General features: G+C 37.2%; 1 protein-coding gene across 2 annotated transcripts in view; it reads left to right on the forward strand.

The window, feature by feature from the left end:
* ATF7IP (activating transcription factor 7 interacting protein) overlaps positions 1-24,501 on the forward strand; it is a 66,474-nt gene that overhangs the window by 26,719 nt on the left and 15,254 nt on the right. For both annotated transcript variants that reach the window (XM_054387149.1, XM_054387150.1), the window contains exons 2-10: positions 4,277-5,358; positions 8,365-8,448; positions 9,283-9,428; positions 10,574-10,711; positions 11,984-12,049; positions 12,735-12,808; positions 13,319-13,407; positions 14,219-14,845; positions 15,938-16,014. In XM_054387149.1, coding sequence (XP_054243124.1) covers positions 4,284-5,358; positions 8,365-8,448; positions 9,283-9,428; positions 10,574-10,711; positions 11,984-12,049; positions 12,735-12,808; positions 13,319-13,407; positions 14,219-14,845; positions 15,938-16,014 — 2,376 coding nt within the window. In that variant the 5' untranslated portion in view covers positions 4,277-4,283. The remainder of the gene's footprint in view (positions 1-4,276; positions 5,359-8,364; positions 8,449-9,282; positions 9,429-10,573; positions 10,712-11,983; positions 12,050-12,734; positions 12,809-13,318; positions 13,408-14,218; positions 14,846-15,937; positions 16,015-24,501) is intronic.

A 24,501-nucleotide genomic window follows, 5' to 3' on the forward strand; every position in this document is an offset into this window, starting at 1 on the left:
GTATTTGAAGGAAGGAAACCACCTGCTGTATGTGAACCCAGGTTGGATCCTCAGCAGTTTTTCAGATCAAACATCTAACATCACAGAAATTCAGTAGTCTTAAAATAGCCTAAAAATGTGCCTGCACGTTAAACGTTGAATCTTTCTGGCGGCTGTACACCCTCTGTGCACTGTGCTCCAGGTTCAGCACTCCTGTGCTTCTCCAGGTCTCAAACTGAAAACTCTTAACTCTTTCTTGTGTCATTTACGAGCTCTTTGGAAAACCTGGTTAGCTGAATGCAAAGCCTGCTCGCCTGCACCGTGGGCCCCCGTGTTCGTGTGTATGCCCTGGCCAACTTCTCTCGATGGCCTCGTGGGGTTTTGTTGCTGGGCAGAGTTTAAGGAGCTGCCGTCTGATTGGCTGCCGTGCAGCTGCTTCTTGCTGCCAATCGGTGCGGGCCTCGAGCCCGTTCCCCCCGGTGCCAGAGCACATCCCGCGGGGAGGGGCCATAGAGGGGGCCGGGGCCGCGGCGGGCTCCCCCTCGGGCCCGTATGAGAAACTACAAGGTTGTGCTGCGGGGGAACATGCTGCTGTTTCTCGCACTGCAAACCTGAATTCTGGATATTATACACGGGGAGGGGGACACACACAATAAGCTAAAGATTTATTTTAATTCTTTTTAATTGTAGTGGAGCATGTTTTGCTGTATGTGCACTAGGTGCAGTAGAGCAGGATGGTGACATACCTTTTTCTTAGAAAATGGCACCTTCTTTTCACTTTTTTCAGCCAACACTAACATAGCTTTAGCCTAAAAAGGAGAAAAACTCAAATCATTCGTGGTTTGCTAGAAGAAATTTTATTTGTGCTTTTCATATGCCCTCCGTTTTGTTTATTATACTTTAAAATAAAGGCATAGGTTTATGTGGATATCTTGGGTGTGTATCCTGCATACAGTCACACCAGTAGACATATTAGTGGCAGAAAAACAGATCACTGTCACATGATTGCAGCACATGTTCTCTAAAAAGAGATCACAGAGGGTTATTTTTTTTCTCTTTTGAAAATAGTTTTAAATTTCTGACAATTCACATCAACACTGCTATAGAGGATTTCAACTGAAAACTACTTTTTATGAACCACTACTTAAAAGGTAGGTTCTATTCACCACTTTCCTTCTTTGGTACTTTCCATTTAGAACAAAATACTCCTCACCATTTGCTGCTTCGCTTTCCATGATTTGGCTGTGCTACATTTTAAGTGGTGTTGAATATTTGAGCATTGATTTTCATGATCAAATGCTTTACTTCCTCTATGTAGTTCTTGTGCTTTTGGCAAATGTTTAGCGGTTATGGTGTTTTTTAGCTAGCACTGTGTGCACATCAGGAACCTTGTGCCAGTGCTGTTCTAGACAGGTGATATTATGCAAACCCCATTGTGCGCTATTGTTTAGACTCCAGCTTCCTCCCCCCTCCATGTTTCCATGACCTTCTTTGTCTGCTGCCTGTTACCAGGCAGGATTCAGGCAGCTGCTTGCTGATTGGCTGCCGTTTTGAGCAGCTCTTGGGCTGCTCATAGGGGTACATGCTTATAGGCTAATCTGTCGGAGCTAAGTGTTAATGCCTTCCCTTTGTTGCTTTAGAGCTGCAGTCTCTCTGCAGAATAATAATAATGAAAGTAAAGAAAGAGAGGGGAGAAAAAATGAACTGGCTGAGAGAGGGGTCCTTCACAAGTTCCTAGATACAGTGGTATGTTTTGGTTTTGCCATGCAGCACACATTTGATCATGAGAAAGAAATCTCCAAAGACTGGGGGGAGGTGCCTAATGGTGTGGTTGTTTCTCATGCTGAAGTATATAATTCAAGCTTAAAATAGAGGATGGAATTTTCATAACTTATATCTAGACAAATATGTGCCAAATGTGTGTGTTAGTGTTTCAAAATTGATTATTGTGTTTAAAAAATTCCAAAGCAACCCAAAATGTAGCACCTTATTTACAGCATCTGACCCTTACGCGCTTCGCTCTACATGCAGGAGTTGGTTTGTGCATTCTGTACGAATGCCTTTCTTTCAAATAAAAGATGCCCTTCCATTGCTTAGTACTTCGACCACTTGCTTCCTTCTTGTTCCATAGTCGCATGAACATAAACTGAAAGACACAAGCATCAGGTGAGGGAAGTGCATAGCAAATGTAGCCAGACTTTCTGTTGTTAAATGTAAAGCTAGACTACCAACATACATTCATTTTGAACACTACTAGTTTTAAATGGTTTATTTGTGCATATACATGAATTCATGTGACCCGCTCTGAGTTCCTCTCTGAAGGGCGGCCTCCTTACCCGTATGAAAGACTGGAAGGCGATATTTATCAGATGTCTGCTGGTTGGCTTTCACTGGTATGACCAAATCTGTCTGGACTGGTTACTGATACATTTTTTTCTTTTACTCAGCTCTCACATGAGATCTGGTAATTAGCTGCAGTGTGCTCCCTTGTGGGTATGACTGGAAACACTTTAAGGCTTGTCTGCAGTGGTACATGATACTTAGATGTTAGTGAGCATTTCGTGATCATAGCCTCATCTACCATTATAATTTTGTCACTTACGATAGCTTTTGTTGGTAATTATTTGATTTCTAAAGATTGTGGAATTGAGCTGAAAATATGCTTGAGTTATTCAAATAATCATCTAATAATGGAATTTTATGGGAAGCATTTTTATTGTTGTTTATAGGTTCACTGTAGAACAGTATTAGATGGTAAGATTTTGGATATAATATCCTAAAATATAAAGCAAACAATTTGGAAATATATTAGAAGTTCAAGATATGGAGTCCTTCTTCTGTGTATTTTATGACTTGGTTGCACAATATCATCAAAGATCTGAGCTAGTGTTGGCAAGCATCCTGCTTTTTTCAACACATATATATATATGTATGTATATATATATACACACACACACACACCCTCATACCTCATCTGAAAAGACAAAATACAGTTTATTAATTAATTTCTCAGCCCTATGAATTAAAGTGGGTTTGGGAAAGGAGCAAAATAAAGGGTGCTAAAGGCATCCTTTGTGTAATAATTCTGCTGTATGTAAATAACGTTTACATATCTGCTACTTGGAAAAAATTAATCTAGAAATAATGGCCTGGTTTTTTTTTCCACTTTATGTAATATCTTTTAACTGCTGTCATCCAAGTAAATATTTGCATGTTGTGAGTAACTTAAAAGCAGTAGTAACTTAAGATGATGTAGTAGCTTCAGTAGAGCTAAACTGGTTAGCATCAGCTGATTCCAGATCACAGTTGCTTAGTTTCATTCAGGATATAGCAAGTGCCTTGTTTGCTTTCTGCTGTTGAACAACATTATCGTATCTAATCCTGGGCCCTAACTGGGTCCTAAAACAAGACCACATGGAGGGAAAATATATTTTAAAAATCCCTATGTTTTGTTTAATAAAAATGAATAAGATTTTGTTGTAGTTAAAAAATACAATGCCCGATTAACTCCATTTATCTATTTTATTAAAGTAGATCTTAAAACATTTTGCTTAATATTTGCATGGGTGGATAGAATGGGTAAAGTAATATGGAGGGCAAAGCCATTACTTTTCCTTGAATAGGAAATTTTTCTGAAAGCAAAAATGTTCTTAGTAAAGTGTTATTGTAAATCGAATGAAAATGCTCTAAAACCCCAAGTTCAGTTAACTGTCATATAAATACAGAGGATGAGGGTCTATTTTACCTATACAGAATGAAAGTATCTTAATGACACATTCAGAAATTCTTTCAGTATATTTGTTTTCTTAAAAGTTACTTGATACAAAAAAATCTTGTCATTTATTCCCATTAATTCTATGTGAAACTCATGAAATTACATAGTTTCAGAAAGACAAATGTAGACTGATGGACAAAGAAGTTATTACTTTCTTACAAGAGGAGAGGTTGCTACCTTTTACATTAGTACAGTATCTGTTTCTAAGTAGAAAATTATGTGGCTTTGCTACAATAATACTATGAGATTACTGGTCTAAAACGTGTAATCAGAATATCACTGCACAGTGTTGTGATGGGATCTCAGTGGTCTTCACGTACAAGTGTTTGTGCAGCAGACAGAAACTTGTCTACGCTTCTGAGTAAAAAGATTTAAATGTGTTGTCAGGTGTTTAGTTTTGTAGATCCAGTTAAATCAGTTTGCTTTAAAACGTCTTAAATGCTAACAGTCTTTTCATAGGAATTGTGTAATTTGATAAGAAGTTTTTGCCTTCACAATTCTTTCTCAACTTTTTTTTCCAAGGGTAAAGATGGATAGCACAGATGAACCTCAGAAAAAAGTCTTCAAAGCACGAAAAACAATGCGAGCAAGTGATCGGCAACAGCTTGAAGTTGTCTATAAGGTTAAAGAGGAACTGTTAAAGACAACTGAAGTTAAACTATTAAATGGGAAGCATGAGAATGGAGATTCTGATTTAAATTCCCCTTTAAGCAGTACAGACTGTACTGAGGACAAGAAGGAAGTTAATGGCCTAGTGGACTCGTGTGTTAACTCTGAAGAAGAAAAAACAGTTTCTGATGAAATTAGTGAAGCCAAAAGCCCTGAAAATAGGGCAGAGAACACAGTCAGTGACATAGAATCCAAACCCCTAATGCTGTCTCCAGAGAATGTTACTCCCGAGCAAGATAAAGACACTGACACTGATAAAGTTGCTTTAGCTTGTGAGATTGAAAATGAAGTGCTTGATAGCAATAAAGATAACTTCCATGAAGAAAATAATACAAAAGATCATTTGGACCAAAGAGAGAGTGATGTCCCATCAGAAGGTGAAAGTAAACCAATCTCTAATACAAGCGACCCTTCAGAAGAGAAGGAAGAAACAAATGACCTAGCTATTAATTCCAGTCCTTCTGAGGAAAAGAGAACTGAAGGAGTAACTGCTGAAGATGATGTTGGAGAAGAGGCTATCTCTAGCAGTATGGAAGCTGATGAGGAACCAAAGGACGACACACAAGACAACACTGCAGATCTTTCAGATAGCACTGTTCAGAAGACAATAGAAGAGCCAATAGAAGAGCCAAATGAAAGTATCTTGGACACTACTGACTCTATGGAAACAGACGAAATTATTCCAATTTTGGAAAAACTAGCACCTGCTGAAGATGAACTGAGCTGTTTTTCAAAAGGTCCTCTACTTCCAGTGGATGACACAGTCCCTGATTTAGAAGAGAAAATGGACAGCTGTTTGAGTTCACCATCCAAGCAGGAAAGCAACGAAAATCTGCCTAAAGAGGCTTTCTTAGTACTGTCTGATGAAGAGGAACCCTGTGATGAAAAGGAGGAAGGTGCTGAAGTGATGCTACCAAACAAGCCATGTCTTCCAGGTAAGAATTTTCTAAATTGATAGGTTTTATTCAGCTCTGGGATTTTGTTAATTTCTTAGAATGGCACAATTGTGGCATGTTTCTAAATCAAAAAGGCAGCCTTACCCACCAATTCCATGTAAACAGTCTTAACAATTTTCAAGAATGGGATTTGAGGCCCAGAAAAAAGTGGAAGCAACTCAATATACCATTATGTTCAAAAACTGGTTTGTTTTGGGTGTTTTTCCTTATACATATTGCAAACTGGAGTGGTGGATGAAGTAAAAGGAAAGACGAGTAATTGCCTGACATGAACAGAAAGATCTACTGGAAAAGAAATGTGTTAATTTACTATTCTTGAGGGGAAGGAAGGATTTGAACTTTCTTTAATGTGCAAATAAATAGTAACAATGAAAACATGCTGCTAATCAGGCATGTCACAAGTCCTGTTTGCTTGAAATTTCTTTTTTTCTTCAGCAAGAGACAATATTGAAAAAGTATCATGGAAAACACAAGTCCTGTATGGTTTTCATCCCATGTAGCTTTTATTTAAGTCGTAGTGGGTTTTGTCTAACTTTTATGTGATGACTATGCCAACTGGTTAACATTTGAAAGCATCAAGTGGTGAAGCTGGTGGTTTAATCTCTTCATATGGTTAGCAGATTTTTTTTTTTATGTTAAACTGAATGGATGTCTTCTATAGTCTGTCATTGTCATACAGTCATTTAAGTGTAGTTATTTATTTGACATAGGGCACTCGTTGCCATACTGTTACACTGCTGAAAATAAAACAGATGATTAATTAATGTATAAGTGGACACTGCTTTTTTGTCTGTAATTAAGAAAGCTATTGTTTCAGATTATCTTGGGGAGGGATTTTCCTTCTTTTTTCTTTCTTTTTACCCCCACTATTGTATAGCTTTTTGTTAAATTGTGACTGTGCTAACTTGAAGTGTTTAAATATATCTTAACTAGATAGGAATTCCATAAATTAAATAAGATTCAAGTCTTTCAGCCTCTAGGAAGTTGGTAACCGTATGGTACCACTACTGATGAAACAGTTTTTCACTAGCGTGTGGTGGCATTCTGAGTCTTCAGTCTCCAGAGAAAGGGAAATAAGAATATATCTCTTAAGCCATATTTCAGGCTCTTCCTCCTTTTCTTATATTTAACTTCACCTTTGTGCCAGTTAAACAGACAAAAGGTAGACTGTGTAGTTTCTTCTGTAAGGATCTTATTTAGATGTTAGGTGTTGCACTGTTTGTTGTGCAGTTAAATTTTTCCAGAAACTATTTGGAGGTGGTAGGTGACAGGAGAAAGAACATTCAGTGAACTTGTGTCAAGAATGTATTGTGTTAGAGTGCCCTTTATGAAATGTACATTGCAAAGACACAACTGCTGCATTTTTGATCCACTGAATCTGCAAACCAGAAATCAGGCACGCTTCTGTCCAGCAGACTTTGGAGGACTGGTTAATGGATGTTGAATTCATCAGTGGGAATCTTTAAATCCTTTATGGGTTGTATTTTTTTCAGCTGAAAATGTGTTAATGAAGCACAATATTCTCTTTGCTAGATATTTTGCATTTGAATCACTTGATTTAAAAAAACAAAAATCATTTTAAAAATATATTTTATGATAGGCAAGAAGAGTGGTGGCCAAGTAATAAGAGTAAGTTGGGTTGGGAGTGACCTCGAAAGGTCTCTAGTCCAGTCTCTCCTGCTCAAATTAGGATCAACTGTGAGAATAGACAGGGTAGCTCAGACCTAATCCAGTAAAGTCTTGAAAATGTCTACTGATGAAGACATGGTATTTTATAGACATTCTAAGTATGAACGATGGTACCTTTCCATGGAACTTTTCTATGTTTCAGCTGAATATTAAAATGTGTAAGTCACAGAAAAAGTACTGTTGAACTTAATGACTCTTCTCTAGATTCTTTGAGTCCTATTTTATTGATAACAATTAAATAGATGAAGCTTATCTAGAAGTCTTAAAAAACAGGTGGCATAAGCACTGTGCCATTCCATTACCTTAAAAATAAATCAGATTGGTTTTGACAAATTTATGTGGTATGAATATTATTTCTTGCATAAATTAACAAAATGAAAAATATCATTTCAGGTTTTGGGGTTCGGATTCCTTCATTTTTCTGATTTATTAGGCAACTTATTTTAAATCATTCAAATGTTCATTGTAATAGAAGTTAAATTTAGTGTTAAGAGAGAATCAAGCATATCTTTTGCAGTCAATTTCTGTAAAATATTTTGTAATAACAAAATGAAAAGTTGGAGAAGTGTAGAGATCAAGGTGTACATAACAGTGCTGGCTTGTTCTGGTATATTCTGGATAGGTTTTAATGTAATCTTACAAGTAATAGTTACATGTTGAATCTAGTAAGCAGTGGTAAGAAATGTAGCCAATACAAAGCACAAAATGGAAGTTCATAGAATATATAATAGAAGTTTTCAGAAGTGTTAGCATTTTTCATTTTAACCAGTGTGTTTTGGGGCTGTTATTTAAAATTTATTTAAAGATTTCCTAAACCGTATGGTTTTGACTGGTTTTATATTATGATGCTTTGTACTGTAAAGAAACTTCAAATGAAAATTCATATTTCCTAAGAAAAGAACATTTTTTGCATAAAATGTATAGTTGAATTTATCATTTATAGATAAAGAAGCATATTAGTATTTGTTACTGATTTTTTCGTGATGAAAAATAAACTACTATAATTCAATAACTTTACATTAAAAATACATTGTTTCATTTCAGAGTTAACTTTGAGACATTATGTTGGTTTAAAAGTCAAGCAAATCCAGGAGTGAATCTTACTGTGTTGTGTGGTAGCTCAAACTTTTGCTCTGAAGATGTCCTCTAGTCTATTTTCATCTCTGCACTCCCTCTCTGTCATACTTATTTCTTGCCAATTGTTTTTTCATAAGTATTTTAAGTTCATGAGGACACTTGTAAGATTTTTGTAGCTCAGCATAAGTAACATACGGGGGTTTTCTCTTCTGTTTGTAGAAGAGTTGAAGGAGGAGAAAAAGGGGAGTGAGCAGGTTAGAGAAGATGAGCCCCAGGAAGAAGAGGAGAAACTCACAGAGAGAAGTACGTAATGTTAAAACTGATGTGTTTCAGTGGTGGCACATGTTAGAAATACAGAATCTTTGAGGTTGGACGGGACCTTTGGAGATGATCCAGTCCAAACCCCCTGCTCAAAACCAGGCCAACTAGAGCAGTTTGCTCAGAAACCATCTCCAGACAGGCAACTTGTTTTACTTGTGGATCTTTAAAGGATATAGTGGCAGGAGCTGGAGGAGTGAACAAAGTCTCTGTTTCCTTTTTGATTCATCACAGTGGTAAAACGTTACTTTTATAATACAGTTCTGGTGTGAACCTGTTCTTTTGTTAGATTTTTGCTTGCTTTCTTATTCAAGAAGTGACAAAAAATGTTTGAATGATTTTCGGTTAGGGATTGGAAGTACAGGGTAAAACTTCATGGCAGGTAGAAAAAATTCATTGCTGACGTAGGCAGAATGAAATATAATTTTGTTTGTCTGAAATCTTGAGTATTCCTTTCTCAGAAGATGATTTTGTTTTGTTTCTAAGAAGCCATCAGGATGGTGCTGATAGGAGCAGGAAGAACTGAAGACAAGTTCTGGAGAATGGGATGGTGATACTAGAGCCATTTTTCATGTGGGGCAGTGCTTTGGTGAATCACAAAGCAGAACTCACCCAAAGGGCAGTGACCTACAAAGACCCAAGGGACTCTTTTTCTGCTTTGATGTCATCAAATATCTTGTTTTTCCAAAGGTGTTCTTTCTGGTTTAGGATAAAAAAGCTTAAACTGGGTACAAATGAAGCTTCACAATAATCGTGCCATTCTATAGGTACCTGTTTTCAGAAAGGTTCTTCACGAGCAGTTGTATCTAATTGTTCCAGGTGAAGTATCAAGGAGAAAACGTTCCAAATCTGAGGACATGGACAATGTTCATTCTAAACGTCGTCGGTACATCGAAGAAGATTATGAAGCAGAACTCCAAGTGAAAATTACAGCCAGAAAAGATGTTGACCAAAAAATAGAAAAGGTAGAACGGAGGCACAAAGTGAAGAGGGCAAACACACACTTGTCACTTGTACCATCTTTAAATCAACTGTCCTGTCCTCCATGCTCACTTGCTCTCTCTCGCAAACACTTCCTGGTTTTTGTGGTTGAAAATTGGACATAATTAAAATAACAAAGGTGGCTTAATTTGTACGAAGTCCCATATAGCCCTGTTCTTAAGAAGAGACCAAATATCAGTTGAAAACTACGCTGCAGCAGTTCTGTTTGAAATGTGTTAAACATTTAAATTAAGTGTCATGTGACTATAGATGGAGAATCTTAGCAAAGGAGGTACTACAGTGTGGTAAGGGTTTAAAATTGTGTACCTAGATTTAAAGAAAGTCCGTCTCCAAATAGAAGTGCAATCAACACAGTGGTTTGTAGGTCTCTTTAGAGCTGTTAATTGCCTGATTGCACCATTGGCATGGAAAGAAATCTGTGGTCTCAGAGAAAAAAAATTGTGCCCTTCTGCCATTTATAAGCTACTGCATGTTGTAGCCTTGTTAATGTAGGATGCAGAAGACTGAACCACATTTGTTGCTTTTTATTTTTGCTTTCTAAGGAGGGAGGAAAATTAGAAATAATAAGTGCGTCAAGTAAACTTCATGGAGATCATGGAAATCAATCTCTCCATTTTTAGCTGCTGTAACAAAAGCAATGCAGAGCATTTCTGCTAGGGGAAAATGCATCTCAGAAATCAAGTTGTGTTGAATGTCTTTAGTTTATCTTCTCTGAATGTCAGTGTCCCTGTCAAGATTGGAAAAGTCAGAGAAAAGATTAATTTGTATAACCAGAATTTTATTAAATAAAATACATTCTCTTGTTAAAGTCATTTTTATATGTAATAAGATTTTATACACTTACCATACTGCAATGAAATTAATTTCTGAAGTTAATGGCAAAGAGGGGCCATTTGTATTTACCAAAAATAGATGTAAAAACTTTTCTTATCTATGTAGCCACCTGCTTATTGGTGACTAGATTTATTTGATTGGTGGGGCACAGCTATTGGCAGTGTTCTGTTTGTTGCAGAAAACTTGTTCAGAGTTGAGAATATTTGTATAGATTTAGCTCCTAATTTATGAGATTGCATTGTTATTTTTCTTTTTTTTCTTAATAAATTTGCAGATTATCCAGAGACTGTTAGAAGAAAAACTTAGTGCTTTGCAGTGTGCTGTATTTGACAAGACTCTGGCAGACTTGAAAACACGAATAGAGAAAGTAGAATGTAACAAGAGGCATAAAACTGTGCTTACTGAACTAAAGGTGAGTGTTTGTCAAACTGCATACTAGAGTCAAATTTCAAAAAATAAGTTCCTCCACTTAATAGGAAGTTGAGAAGTCATTTCAACTCCACAAAGGAAGGGGAGGAGAAGCAGCTCTTGCGAGACCCCAGTTCTGGTCCCCATCATGAGAAGGACAAAGAGGTGTTGGAAAGAATACAGAGGAGGACCACAAAGATGATCTAAGAGCTGGAACACTTCTGCTTTGAGGATAGGCTATGGGGAGCTGGGGTTGTTCAGCCTAGAGAAAAGAAAGCTCCAGGAAGACCTTTGAGCTGCCTTCCAATACCTGAAGGGATCCTACAGAAGGCTGGAGACTTTTCGTAAGGGTGTCTAGCAGTAGGACAAAGAGGAATGCTTTTAAGCTAACGGAGAGTAGGTTTATACTGTATCTTTGGAAGAAGTTCTTCAGAACAAGGGTGGTGGGACCCTGGAATAGGTTGCCCGGGGAGGTTGCAGATGACCCCTCTCTGGAGGTGTTCAAGTCTAAGCTGGATAAGGCCTTGAGCAGCTGAGTCTAGTTGAAAAGCATTCCTGCCCATGGCAGGAAGGTTGCAGTAGATAACTTTATAAAATGTTCAGATAAAGAAACATCACATAATACTTGTCTGTGTTATTTCCCCAGAAATGAAATCATGTTCTAGGAAGAAAACAAATAACTAGCACTGACCACAGTGTGCTTTCTTATTTGTAGAAGTGATATACATAGTAATGGCACAAAGAACATCAGAAACAGAATTTGGAAGTGACAAGAACTTAGGTCATAACAAATTCAAACAATAAGGCCACTTAATTTTAACATAAGTAGAAGTATGGAGTTTGCCAGACCAGTTTGTATTACATAGCCGTTCCCCTTACCAGCCCAGACAATTTATGTTGACTTTTGAGCAGATCATATGAAAGGCAAAAAGAGGTGCGGTTTCAACACAGTTGGTACACGAAATATTCAAATAATCAAATACTTTCAATTGCTTTCATTCTTGCAGATGGATTCTGTTTGTACTGTTATGAATAGGCAAGAAAATAAATTGACTGTAAGATACTTTGATTGTGATACACCTGTGTGTCTTCTGCTCTGAAGTAATTTAGTTGTATTTCAAGGAAGAATAATCTCTTCTAATACGAAAATAGCCTGTGAATTGATTTTTTTTTTTTTTTTTTTTTTAATTATATCTCATTTAGTTCATCTAATTTATTTGGTGGTTCTTGGGGAGTTTATTTATGGTTTGTTTCTTTTCATCTTCTTCCCACTTAGGCTAAAATTGCTAGATTGACAAAGCGGTTTGGAGCAGCCAGGGAAGACTTGAAGAAAAGACAGGAAGTAAGAACTGGATTTGTTATCTGTTTTTCTGAATTGGCCTAACTCTTGTGTCAAAAAAAAAAGCTGTTTTAAACACAGAGAGATTGGACCTGGTAGTTCACTGGTGTTCACAAAGTAGATTTGTCTTGTTTGGTTAAAGGTAGTGACATGAAATAATATTCTTTTAACATCTCTTAGGTAATTCTGATTTTTACAGAGGGTTCTTTAGGTGTTATTGATGTGAGAGCACCTTAAAATATATGTAACTAAATCTAACTTACTTCAGTGTGAAAATCAGAGTAAATAAGAGTGAATCCCAAGTACCTTGATTTTGGGGTGGAGAGGTGAGAGGATATGAATGTATACATACAATAGTATTTCTCTGTGTCTACAATGGATATTTTGAATTAATTACTGTGAAGAAGTGGGAGCTAAAAGTCTATTAGCATTCAAGAAGAAATTTTGATTCTCATCGTAGAAAACCAAGTCAAGAGGCTTACAAAAAAGGGAGTATGAGGAAAGGGAGGCAAGGAGGGCCAAGAAGGTTTTGGGGGGATTTTGAAACATGTGATGTTCTCCTATAGCTTTTGCTCCAGAAATATTTTGTCTCACAGAGAAAGGAATAAATTTGAAATATAATGAAAGCATAAGTTTTCAAGCTGATTCATGCCTGTTCTGTTATGGCTTTCGTTGTTTTGTTTTGTAGAATGCACCAAGTGCACCTCTGTCTCCAGGGAAAGCAGCAAGTGATACTGTAAACACAACCAACACAACCTATCGGTAAGCAAACCATATCACTGTGACTGCTAACATTTACAATAGGACACTTGGGATACCTCCTGTAAGAAAGAATCTCGGTATATTCTTTTTCTAATTAAAGTATTCTTCCTTCTCCTTCATTGACATTTGTAGTAAATTTCAGTTTTCTTTCACAGAAGTCATAAATGTACAATATTGAATCCATTCTTAGGTAAACTGAGATGAATGTTGGTTCAGTGGTTAAAAGATAATGGATAAAAATGGAAGTTTAATTTCAAGGAAGGCAAGATTCTCATAGTGAAAGTCAAACTTGGCACAAGCACTTGAAAATTTACAAATAATTCTGGTGGGGTTTTTTTCAGGGGGGTTAGTATCCCAAGCTAATTTGCAGAAGCAGCAGAAAATAGATGGGTTTGGAAGATCTCGATGAAAACTGTAGCTCTAAATTAGCAAATTTTTTTGTCATTGTACTGTTCATAATTACACCTGATGTGGCTCATTGAGAAGTGCTAACTGAAATTTATTCCATAGAAATGCTGGCACAGTGAGGCAGATACTGGAGTCAAAGAGGAATGTAGGAGAGAGCACGCCAGCAACTTTTCAAGCCCCTGTGAATGCAGGTAAGAAACCGCCTATGGATTGTAAACACACTTAACAGTAATATTGCTTTCCGTTAGTAAGTAATTAATGGAAAAGAGAGGCTTTTATGACTCTTTTTTTTTTTTTTTCCCTGACATCAGAAATCATTATTTTTAGCTCCCTGCCGTTTTTCCAGTTTGTATTACTTGTGCTTACCAGGTAAATAGATGCTTCAGCAGACTGCTTACTGGATATGGCAGCAAAACTTGGCAGGTTCTCGGCTGTACATGGCTCACTGGTCGTTTTTTTTATACTTGTGTTTTCCAAGGGACCAGTTGTTGTAACATCTCTGGAAGGAGTGTTTAAAATGCTCTGGTTTATGTGTTTTCAACAGTTAAATTTGGGAGCTTTCTTCAAACCCATTCTTTATGTATCTTAATTTTTTGCTGTTTATATATATTTCAAACAAAAATATCGTATTGACTCTAGCTTTACCTAGGCCAATGAATATCAGCATGCAACAGAAAAAGAGTATCTGTAGCCTTTCTTTGCAAAGTTAATCATATACCACGTTTTCCGTAGAATCGTAGAATGGTTTGGGTTGGAATGGACCCTTAAAGACCATCTGGGCTGGGATATCTTCTGCAAGATTAGGTTGATTAAAGCTCCACCCAGCCTTACTTTGAACACTTTAACAATAATAGGACATTCACAACTTCTCTGGACAACCCGTTCCAGTGACTTGCCACCCTCATGATAAATCATTTCCGTTTACTGTGTTGGAGTGAAACATTCACACTTGGTTTAAGTAATTAATTTTTTTTTTAACTTTTTTTTTTAATATTGTGCCAGCTCCCAGTCTTGCCGCTTCTTCAGCAGTTGTCAGTGCACAGCCTAAGCCTCAAACTCCGATGACCTCCACCAGCTCTTTGACAACAGCAGTCCTTCCCACAGCTAACACAGCTGCAGTTGTAGGCGCTAGCCAAGTGCCTAGTGGCAGCACTCAGTCAGTGTCTGTCTCGTTGCAGTCTTTGCCTGTAATCTTGCATGTACCTGTTGCAGTATCATCCCAGCCTCAGCTTCTTCAAGGCCATACAGGCACATTGGTCCCTAACCAGCAGTCAGGCAGCGTGGAATTTATATCCGTACAAAGTTCACCTACAATTGGTAGCGTTAGCAAAACTACAGTGTCTTTGGCATCAACTAACCCAACTAAACCAAATAACAGCACATGTGTGCCCAGTCCTGGTATTCAGAGGAATTCTCCAGCTGCATCAATAGGCACAACGTTGGCAGTGCAGGCTGTTTCTACTGCACATCCTGTTGTCCAGACCACAAGGACTAATTTACCTACAGTGGGTACTTCAGGACTTTATAATGCTACCAGCAATCGAGCACCCCTGCAGATGAAGATTCCCCTCTCTGCATTTAGTAACACAGCTCCTGTGGAACCATCCATCAATACAGCGCTTAGAATAGGTAAGTTATGCTTGAACGTTGACACTAGCAAAGGAGAAGAGCTGTCAGAGGGAAACATAAAACTGCACTGCTGTGGAAATTTGTTATGTATTTTACTGAGATGTTTCTTCTGGGTTGCCTGTCTGTTGAAATTGTCAAGGTGAAAATCATCTTTGTCATGGATGTGTTCAAGCCTTTGTTGAAAATAATCGCTCCTTAGGAGTCAGCAGCATAGCTGTGGAAGCTTTTTATTTTATTTAGAACTTCACTGATATCACTCCTATCATGAGGTCAAAACCTCCTACCATTAACAACTTAGTATTTATTTCTAATACAGTATCTCAAAATAATCTGGCTGCCTTTCTAAGCAAAGACATTCTGGAAGGAAAGTACAATCATTATCTTAATTTTCACAGCACTTAAAAGTAATGGACTTTTGAGGGGGGGACTGCAGCTGAATACTAGCCTAATTCAAAAGAAGTACGTTTACTGTATTGAAAATAGTCTCTGAGCACAATGAACGTTTAAGTAACACTATCTATATTAATTGTTTTTAAATGCTTTCCATCTATGGCCATGCTGCGATGGTTCTTTGCACTGTTGATTTTCCATGCCTTGAAATATGCTTTTTGAAGAGGTCCTCAAGATTTCCAATTGAGTTGGAATTATACCAAAATTCTCATTTGTACAATATAATATTAAAATGACCTCGTGCAGACCTTACCATCAGACCTAATTTTATGTCATTTTCCTGTCTCTAAGTCAGCTATGTTAAAATGTCTTTCATAGAGCTTAAGACTCACATGCTTTTGATTGATTTTTAGCTCTAAATCTAACGTAACAATTTAATGCAACCTATAAAGGATTGTGATAGACCAGGCACAGTTACCAAAGGAAGGACCTATGTATCCAAAACACAGAAAGTGCTTTGCTGTATGTTCTCTTCCCTCTGAAAAAATGATAGTAGTCGAACTGAATAGTTAAAACTGAAAATCAGAGCTGAAAGATGTTAAATGTGCCACATAACGAACCTTGAATGTTGCCTCCAAATTTGTATAGTGGCTAGCACTTAGTACTGGTCAGATAAAAATGAACAATTTCTTGACCCCTCAGAAAACCAGACAAGCAAGCCACCGACAGATACTTCATCAGCTTCAGCAAACAAGCGAACAGCTGAGGGAACGACACAGGTAGGTTGCTGATTGCTTCTATATACAATTCTGAAGTTACAATCCACAGGAGAAAAGTTCTTTGCCTTTATTGATCATAATGAAACATTTTAGCTTTTTGGGTGCTTGTTTTTTGTTGGGTTTTTTTGCTTTGTTTTGTTTTTTTTTTTACTATTCTTTCTAGTTTCTGTCTGTTTGTATTTTTCTTCTTCTGATCCAGAGTATTACTTGGAGCATGAGCTTCTGATAATCTTTTCTGAAGTTTTCTGATGGAGTTTGAGTATGTAGATAAGTTAGTCATTCAGGAGCACACTAAAAGCTTGTCTGATTAACAGAGCTAAGATACAGAAGAAAACTGCCCAGTTTTTGTCTGAAGGGCTTGAACTTAAAGCCACAAATACGTAGTAAATTATTGCAGCTCTCTCATTTCCACGTTGATCCAGAAGTTAATGAGAATTGGAGTTCTACTATTTCATCGCCATATAGAAAAAAACAAATGCAAAAGAGGAAAAAAAAAACTTCTTGAGGAGTAACTACTTCATGATAAGAGAGAAAGGAGAACTTGCAGCACTTGGATTCCTCATCTAAAATAAAAATTTTATTGCTTTGAAATGTAAAGGTTTAAATTAAGCTCTTAAAAATTTATCATAATTAATTTTCCTTCTGCATATATTTCACAAAGTACCTCATACTTTTATTGCTGTTAGCTGGAAATCATTTTATTAAGGGGAATGAAATTATTTTCTTCTAGCCAAAATTTTCACATTTAATGTTTCAGGGTACAGTTAAATCTGAATTGTACTTCAAATTAAGAAAATACACTAGACAAGATTCTGGTTTTGACCTGTCACAGAAATAGTCTGGCAAAGGTAGCCATTATTATAGGGTATAGACTGGCCTCACTCTACCTTTTTCTTAAGGCATTTCATAAAGAATGGTTGTTTGGAACTTCGTTTTTCAAAGATACCTGTGGATTATAGCTATTAAAACATGTGCCAGTGCTTGATACATAGGAAATTCAGTAACAGAATGGTTGACAGATATATGGTTTTAAGATTTAATTTTTCATACAAGATGCATATTTGGGAATTTTTCTCCTTTGGTAGAGCCTGAAACCCGGAAAAGATTTTGGAAAAGCAGATTATGTGTGATAGTGGTATTTAATAACGGAAGTTGAGCAAGGAGGAGGGAAGTGAAACACTTGCGATGCTTTCCGGCTTTCAGTCTTCTGTTAGGGTATATGCTTCTAAGTTTGCTTTCAGTCAACTCAGTTAAAGCATGTGCAATGCCATGGTTACTAAGGAAGGACTTGATTCATTTGTAATTGGCCAGTGAGGTATGGGTTTGATATATCATACTATTTAAAAAACCCAGTTAATGCCACCTGCTTTTTGTTATGTAAATCCAAAATACTGTGTATTACTCCACACTTCACAGCACTCAGATCAAAAAGTAGTGTGCTTTGTGCCGTATACCTGTGGCATATTTGATAGTACAACTTTGATCAATTGTTTCAAAAAGCAGTTGAAACAGGAAGAGGCTTCATCAGAAAATAAAGCAGCGGTAGAAGCAGCAGACACGAATTTTAACTTCCCCGAGGATGTCCTCTTTGGCTTGGAGGAAGAGGAAGAGGATGCTAAGAGCATCAAAAACACCCACAAGCAAACTGGCTGGGCAGCTAACCTATTAAAACAATGGCTGGCCAAAAATGGCAAGGATCCTAGCTTTGAATTGGTGCCAGTAAGTGAACTCAATGATATCTTAAGAGAGTTTTATTACACGATAAGGAATCATGATGGAAATACCTACAGTGTGGCGAGCTACAAGTCAATGCGTGCAGGCTTAAACCGGCATCTCAAAATGCCGCCTTATAACCGTCAGGTTTGCTTAATGAAGGACAAAGAGTTTGCTAGTGCAAACATGGTGTTTGTGAGCGTGCTGAAGATGCTGCGCATGCAGGGAAAGGATGAGACTCACCACCACCCTCCCATAGCTGCTGAGGACTTGCGTAAGATTAAACAATCCGGTGTGCTGGGATTGCACAGTCCGCTGGCGCTCGTCAACAAGGTGTGGTTTGATTTGCAGTTGCATTTTGCCAAACGAGGGAGGGAAATTTTGAGAGATCTGGCTCCAGATGCTTTTGTTGTTGAGAAGGACAAGAATGGGCGTCGCTATGCTATGTTTAGGTATCCTGGCAAAGGAAAAAATGGAGACGATCCTCATAAAATGGGTAAAATGTATGATGTGCCAGGGGACCCAAACTGTCCCATTTTTTCTTTGGAGCTTTATTTGTCTAAGTTGCCTCCAGAACCCCCTGCCTTCTACCTGCATCCTTTAAAGCTAACATCAGAGCAAATGCAAGAACAACCTGTCTGGTATAAAAGGGAACCGATGGGTGTCAACTACTTAGGTACCATGATGCCCAGGATAAGTGTGGCAGCCAGGCTCTCTCAGCGCTACACCAATCATTCTCTACGAACTACCACGATCCAGCTACTGTGTGAAGCAGGACTGGGGCCTAGAGAAATAATGGCAGTGACAGGCCATCGCTCCGAGTCTGCTATTAGGCACTACTGGGGAGCTGCAGAAGTTCGCTACAGGGCTTGGTCAGACGTAATGGAGAATGATGCCCCCAGTTACCTATATAGCAAGATCCCAGATGAAGTGATAAAAGAATCATTGCCTGGTGCCTCCACCTCATCTATAAACCATATTGTTTTAGAACAAAGCAAAATTTTATTCCGTAAGAAATCCATGGTGCCACCTGGCACTAATTCTGTGACTTTAGTCCCTGGGGGACACTTGGCTCTGCATTCCAAAAGCCCTGTCCTGTTGAACCACAGTTCTTCCAAGGTGTTTGTTTCCAAGAATATGGCCAGTGGAAATATAACTACTGGTTCATTTCAAAGCTGTTGTAATGAACCTGTCTTCATAAAGTGTTTGACAAAACAAGAACCAATGACTTGATGCTTCTGTAATGGAGCTGATTTGAAATTAATTACTACAATGGGAATTTTTTTTTTTCACCTGGTCTATTAATGAAATTTCTTAGTCTAGTTCAGCAGGAAGTATCCTATTGGCAGTCCTGAAGTCAACTATTGAACAGAAACTTACAGAGAGCAGGGCTTGGAGTTTGTATGACTTTCTGTGGCAGCTGGGACTCTAAGTGGCTGAGCAGAGCTATTATTGAAAAAATAAAAGGGAGATACTGATTTCCACTTAGCTGAAGAGCTCTGCTTGCTTCACTAAGGGCATGGCTTTTATATTTTTTGAGGAGTGTGTTTACGATACCATTCTGTGCCTGCTGGCACCAATGTAGCATCTTACAAATGAAATACTTGATTATTGAAGAGCACAGAGAAAATGGAAGCTAAATATATATACATATGCATGAAAACACCCAAAATTGCTTGACCACTGTCAGCCTCTCTGTTCAGATTGTTTTCAGACTACCAGAGGACTGTGCTTTTTTTTTTTTTTTTCCCCCTAGCATTATCCAAAATTCATTTTCTCTGTAAGCTATGAATTTATATTGCAGGTCTTTCTTTTTTCCTGTGTGATATTTCTGGCTATGATTTCAGTCATTCTGTTCTCCAAAGGCAATAGCTGATACAAGCTATATTAAAACTGGGATCTCTTCAGTTGTGCATGAAATGGAGAAAATGTTCTCCAAAGAGTTGAGGTTTGTGGCTTAAATGGCAACTTCAGATGGCCTTGACATGCTGTCTCTGCATGTGCTTATCTTGTGAGAGGTTTTTTTTTTTGTGTTTCCTCTCACCTGCTCCTTTCACTACATTTCACATTGTCTTTGCAGTATTGTCTTTGCCCACTATAGTATAATTCACAAGAAGCGCATTCTATTCTCACCCACCAAAACCTATCCAAGTATTATTTTGTTTTTAACTTCTTTAGATTAGTTCATTATAGTAAACTGATCCTATCATTTCATTTTCCATAGATCTTTGCAGGTTAGAAATTCATAGAACAGTGGATATGAATTTTGTTAGAGAAATGCAATTGTAATTTAGAAGGTTCTTTAATGAAGAAAAAAAAGGCAAATTAAGAGGGATAGTCACAGTTCATTTTTAGTGAATCACACCTGAGAATCTAGCCAACAGTTCGTCTCTGCTGTTCTGTGCCATTGTTCTTGGAAGATCTAAGGATATTGTAAACAAAAATGGAAAACTGGTCATCAAATCACAAATTATGGTAGTTCTGCTTTAGAAAAAGAAACAGTGTAGCATTTAAAATTGTTTTCCGTTATATTAACTAAAACAAGAATGGCTTCATCCTTGCACCCCACAGACACCTATTTTATCACAGTAAGGACTTTACTAGACATGTTCATGTTGCTCACCAGTGGGCAAAACAGAGAACAATCCCAGCTGAAATAACAAATTGACCATGATGAACTCTTAATTCTGTGGAGAACTTCCTTGCTAGGAAAGGCTTTCAAACACTGAATGAGATTTGTCACTTCGTTGTAGTCAGAATAGAGGACTTGATGCCTGAACTTCAGTTTTTGTCTTGGCTGGTACTGTTTTCCTTTGTGCCCTTGGATAGATCATTCACACTTACTGCATCAATTTTCCAAAGTACAAGACTAGCACAGAGGGTTCCATTTTCTGATGGATCATGTTAAAGATGAAAAGGCTTCAAAAGTGCCATATTTTTCTTAGGTATTGTATTTACAATCACATTTACTTGCTGCTGTTATAAGGACTGAGCTAGTTGATCAGATAAAATGATTAATATAAAATTACTTCTGCACAATCCTACACTTCTTTAGTTGCAGCATTAATTTACAGCATCATTGACTAGAGGAAGGAAATCATGGATCCAGGATTATTTTGTCAGGCCTAGAGTAAATCAAATGGGAATGGTAAAGTATTCCTTTCTAATGGCTAGAAGAAAAAATGAACAAAGAAAGTGCAAAGAGTTCTCATATTCTAGAGTAACATAGAGTTCGAAATTCTAGGGTTTCATAGAATTCCTAATTCAGCCAATGTGGCAAATTTCATTTCTTGTTTGAAGATATTTACTCTAAGCTTTCACCAAGATATGTATGTACTGTGTCAGGTAGTTGCTTGTTCCAGCATGCTGGTCTTGAATATTTATCCTGCAGAAACAAGAATTTGGGGTTGCCAGGAGATAATTCTTTTTGCTGTTGCTGCATATTGTGGTCATACTGACCACATGCCCTGCTCTGGTCCTAACTACCTCTAGGTAACTCACTGTAACAGCATATTGCTCACTGCTTCATTCCTTAACACAAATCTGTTTGCTGATTCAAACTGGAAAAGGGACCCTTTTGGCCCAGCTGAGCATGTCTCTGAATGTTTTTTAATTATCATTTGGCTTTTAACTTGACTTCCATTCTGTTTATAATTGGTTCTTTTTTGGCTTCTCATTTGCCAAATTCTAATTCTATTGGCACAAATTATGCAATGTCCTCTTACTACCTTCAGTTTGTTCCTGATACTTCAATGTTACTGACTGCAGCATTGCTGGTTTTCTTCCTTTTTATGGGACAAATTCTGTTCTAAAATGAGGAAAAGAATTCCTTGTTTGAGCTGGAAGTATTACTGCTTCCCAGAAGCTGAAGTCAATATTCATTAATCTTTCTGCTAATACTGTAATTAATAGAAAATATTTCTAACCTTCCAGAACCTCCTGTACCCCCTCCCACCCAGAGTGTTAAATAATTCTTTCCTACATGTATTTCCTTTCTAGAAAAGCTGGTGTAGGCAAACAGAATGCGTATTTTGTTGGAACCTTATATAATACATTCATGTATTTAGGTTTGTGTCTCGTTTTCATAATGAAGCTTTGGTACTGGTGCTGTGAATTTAGAACTTGACTTTTATGTGTTTTTTCCTGATAAATTTGGGAATCTCTGCTGTTACTTCAAGGAGTAATTGCTTTTTATTTTTATGAATTTTTAATTATTTCATTGATAATGAGGTAATTCACCCACACTATAAGGTACTGTGATCTACAGTGTGGGAGATCTAGAAGGAAAATGTTCTTGACTGTATGTGCCCCCTGAAGGGCTCCATTGTGCACAATGTCAAATACCTGAAGGCACTGGAAGGATGCTTTGAAATTGAATGTGTTCTTGGCTCTTGTGGTTTTGGTCTGGTACATCTCTTTGGTTGCCCTGAACTACACAGCTTCTCTGTAGCTGCATACTCGTAAGGCCAGGATACTCAACGTTTTCCGTAAGCAGCTTGGACGTATGATTTTGCTGTATGACTGTTTCTCCTTTGTCAGCTTTCCTCTACTTCTTGCTCCAAAAGGAATGGCCACAGGGATGTGGGAGGGGGGTATCTTACTGTGTTTTTCCTAGTCTCTCAGCTTCAACTTTTTCCTGTGTACACAGAAATTTGTGTTGTCGTTCAGCCCCAGTCACTTTACCAATGGCCATTCCGGTGCCTCAGGTCCTAGAATTGCATTTCTGAAGACGTGACAAGAACTTTTAATGTATTAGGGCAAATATTACTGTTACAGAGAAAGGCGTCTTGATTATATAACAAATCTTTAGAATGGTTTAAAAGTATTTTATTATGAATCCCAGTTATTGATACAGGGTTTTTATATATTATATCTAATATATAAATATAGTTATGGTATATTAAGAGAATTTATGAAAGCTTTCATTATTTTGTGACATAACAAATTTGAATGGGGTCAGATATGTTAAAAATGACTGGCACAAAGTCAGTCTGTTCAAGAATTATAGTTACTACAAACACTAGATCAGGCAAATAGTCTTTTCTTTCCTCTTCCCCACTCTAGGTGCACCTTATTCTCCTATGGAGTAAATCTTTTTCAGTATAAATTTCATCTGTGCATGTCACCTTTTCAGATAATATTTTTTAAAAAAATTTCATCAGTGTCCTATCTTTTTCCCATCGTGTCTGACATACCTTAATTTGTTTGGTTGAACTACAGTTTAGTGTAAGCTGTTTTGATGACTCCTGGGAATTCATCTGGTAAAATATTAATAAAATACATGTATAACTCCTATCACTTTACTTTGCAGTGTGTAACAAACTTTGTGAATGTCTATTGGGAAACAGTATGAACAAAGTGGTTATGTTAGCTTACAATTTAAAGCAGCTATTTATTCTATATTGTTGAAGCATTATTGGTGAATATGTTTCCTTTTATTTCACTTGCATTTTGTCACTGAAAATAAACATGCATAATTATATATGTAAAGTGGGCTACTTGATTTTTGTGTCTGACTCCAGGGTTATGTTTGTGCTGTTTTAAAATGGAACCAGATGTCATCTATGAGGTGGAACCTTTACCTGAAACTAGCCATCTAAATTATAAAGATGCTAGAAGGAGGACAGTTTGAAATAAAAAAAAAATTAAAATTTGAAATAAAAATATAGTCTGAAAAATTCCCAACAGAACATCCTGTAACTGAACTGAATGGCTGTTCTAAGGGACAAAAATCAAGTGAATCTGTTCTTGTATGACTTTTGAAGTGACTAGTCCTTCCCTGAAACAATATTTGCATTACCAAAACCACCACCAGTTTCTGAGAGCAGCTTTCAATAGGTAAATATACTTGACTTTTGTAGGCTTCAATTTGTCTTTTCACAGCCAAATAATTGAGAGGAACAATAAAGTAATTTAACTGATAATGTTACTACACCAGAGATGAATAATAGCCTTAAAAATCTGCATTAAACTAATCTGAAAAGTACGCTAATTGTAAGTATATTTTAATTAATATGATCAACTTCCATCATCCAAGATGGCCATCCCACATAATGCAGTTGGGAATCTGTCAGTGATGTTTGGTCAAGCAAGGCAGATGTTTCACGTCAGAAGAATCAGTAAAGTTACAAGTGTATACACCTGTGTGCGTGTATGTGTTTACCACATACTCTTTTAATTGTTTGATTAAGGAAAAACAAAATCACAGCAGTAGAAAAATGTCTTAAGCATTGTGTCAAGTGTTCCCTTAGTTGGAATTAGGATTTCTGGTGCTTAAAACCAGCATTTCTTGGAACCAGTCTCTGGGATAGCTTTCTTAATTTATGGTTCTCACAAAAATAGGGGTAGCAGGGACTATGTCTACTCTTTGCACTAAAGAAATGAGAGGGTATATGAAACATAGAGGTTACTAAGACTGGTTGTTCATTTTTTCCATGCTTGTATTGTTCTGTAAGAAGTGTTGCATGGTACCAATTAATGGTAAAGGGGAACAGAGCAATCTTATAAAAGCAATACCTAAAATGTCTGTTGCTATAATTTGAGTATTACACAAGTATGCAACCACACACTAGCAAAATATGTATTTGCAGCCCTGTGAAATTTTGTTTGTGCAAACTATGATCTCAGTAAACTGCTAATTTTATTGCAGTACCATTTGCATTTTTATCTTGGTAGGAGCTGACAAATAAATTTGGTTCTTGATAAAATAAATTTTCATGACAGCTGTGCAAGATCTGTAAGGTTAAATAATTACTTCAATTTTGTGGGAGTTAC

This window comes from Indicator indicator, chromosome 14 (genome assembly GCF_027791375.1).
Source record: "Indicator indicator isolate 239-I01 chromosome 14, UM_Iind_1.1, whole genome shotgun sequence".
NCBI lineage: Eukaryota > Metazoa > Chordata > Aves > Piciformes > Indicatoridae > Indicator > Indicator indicator.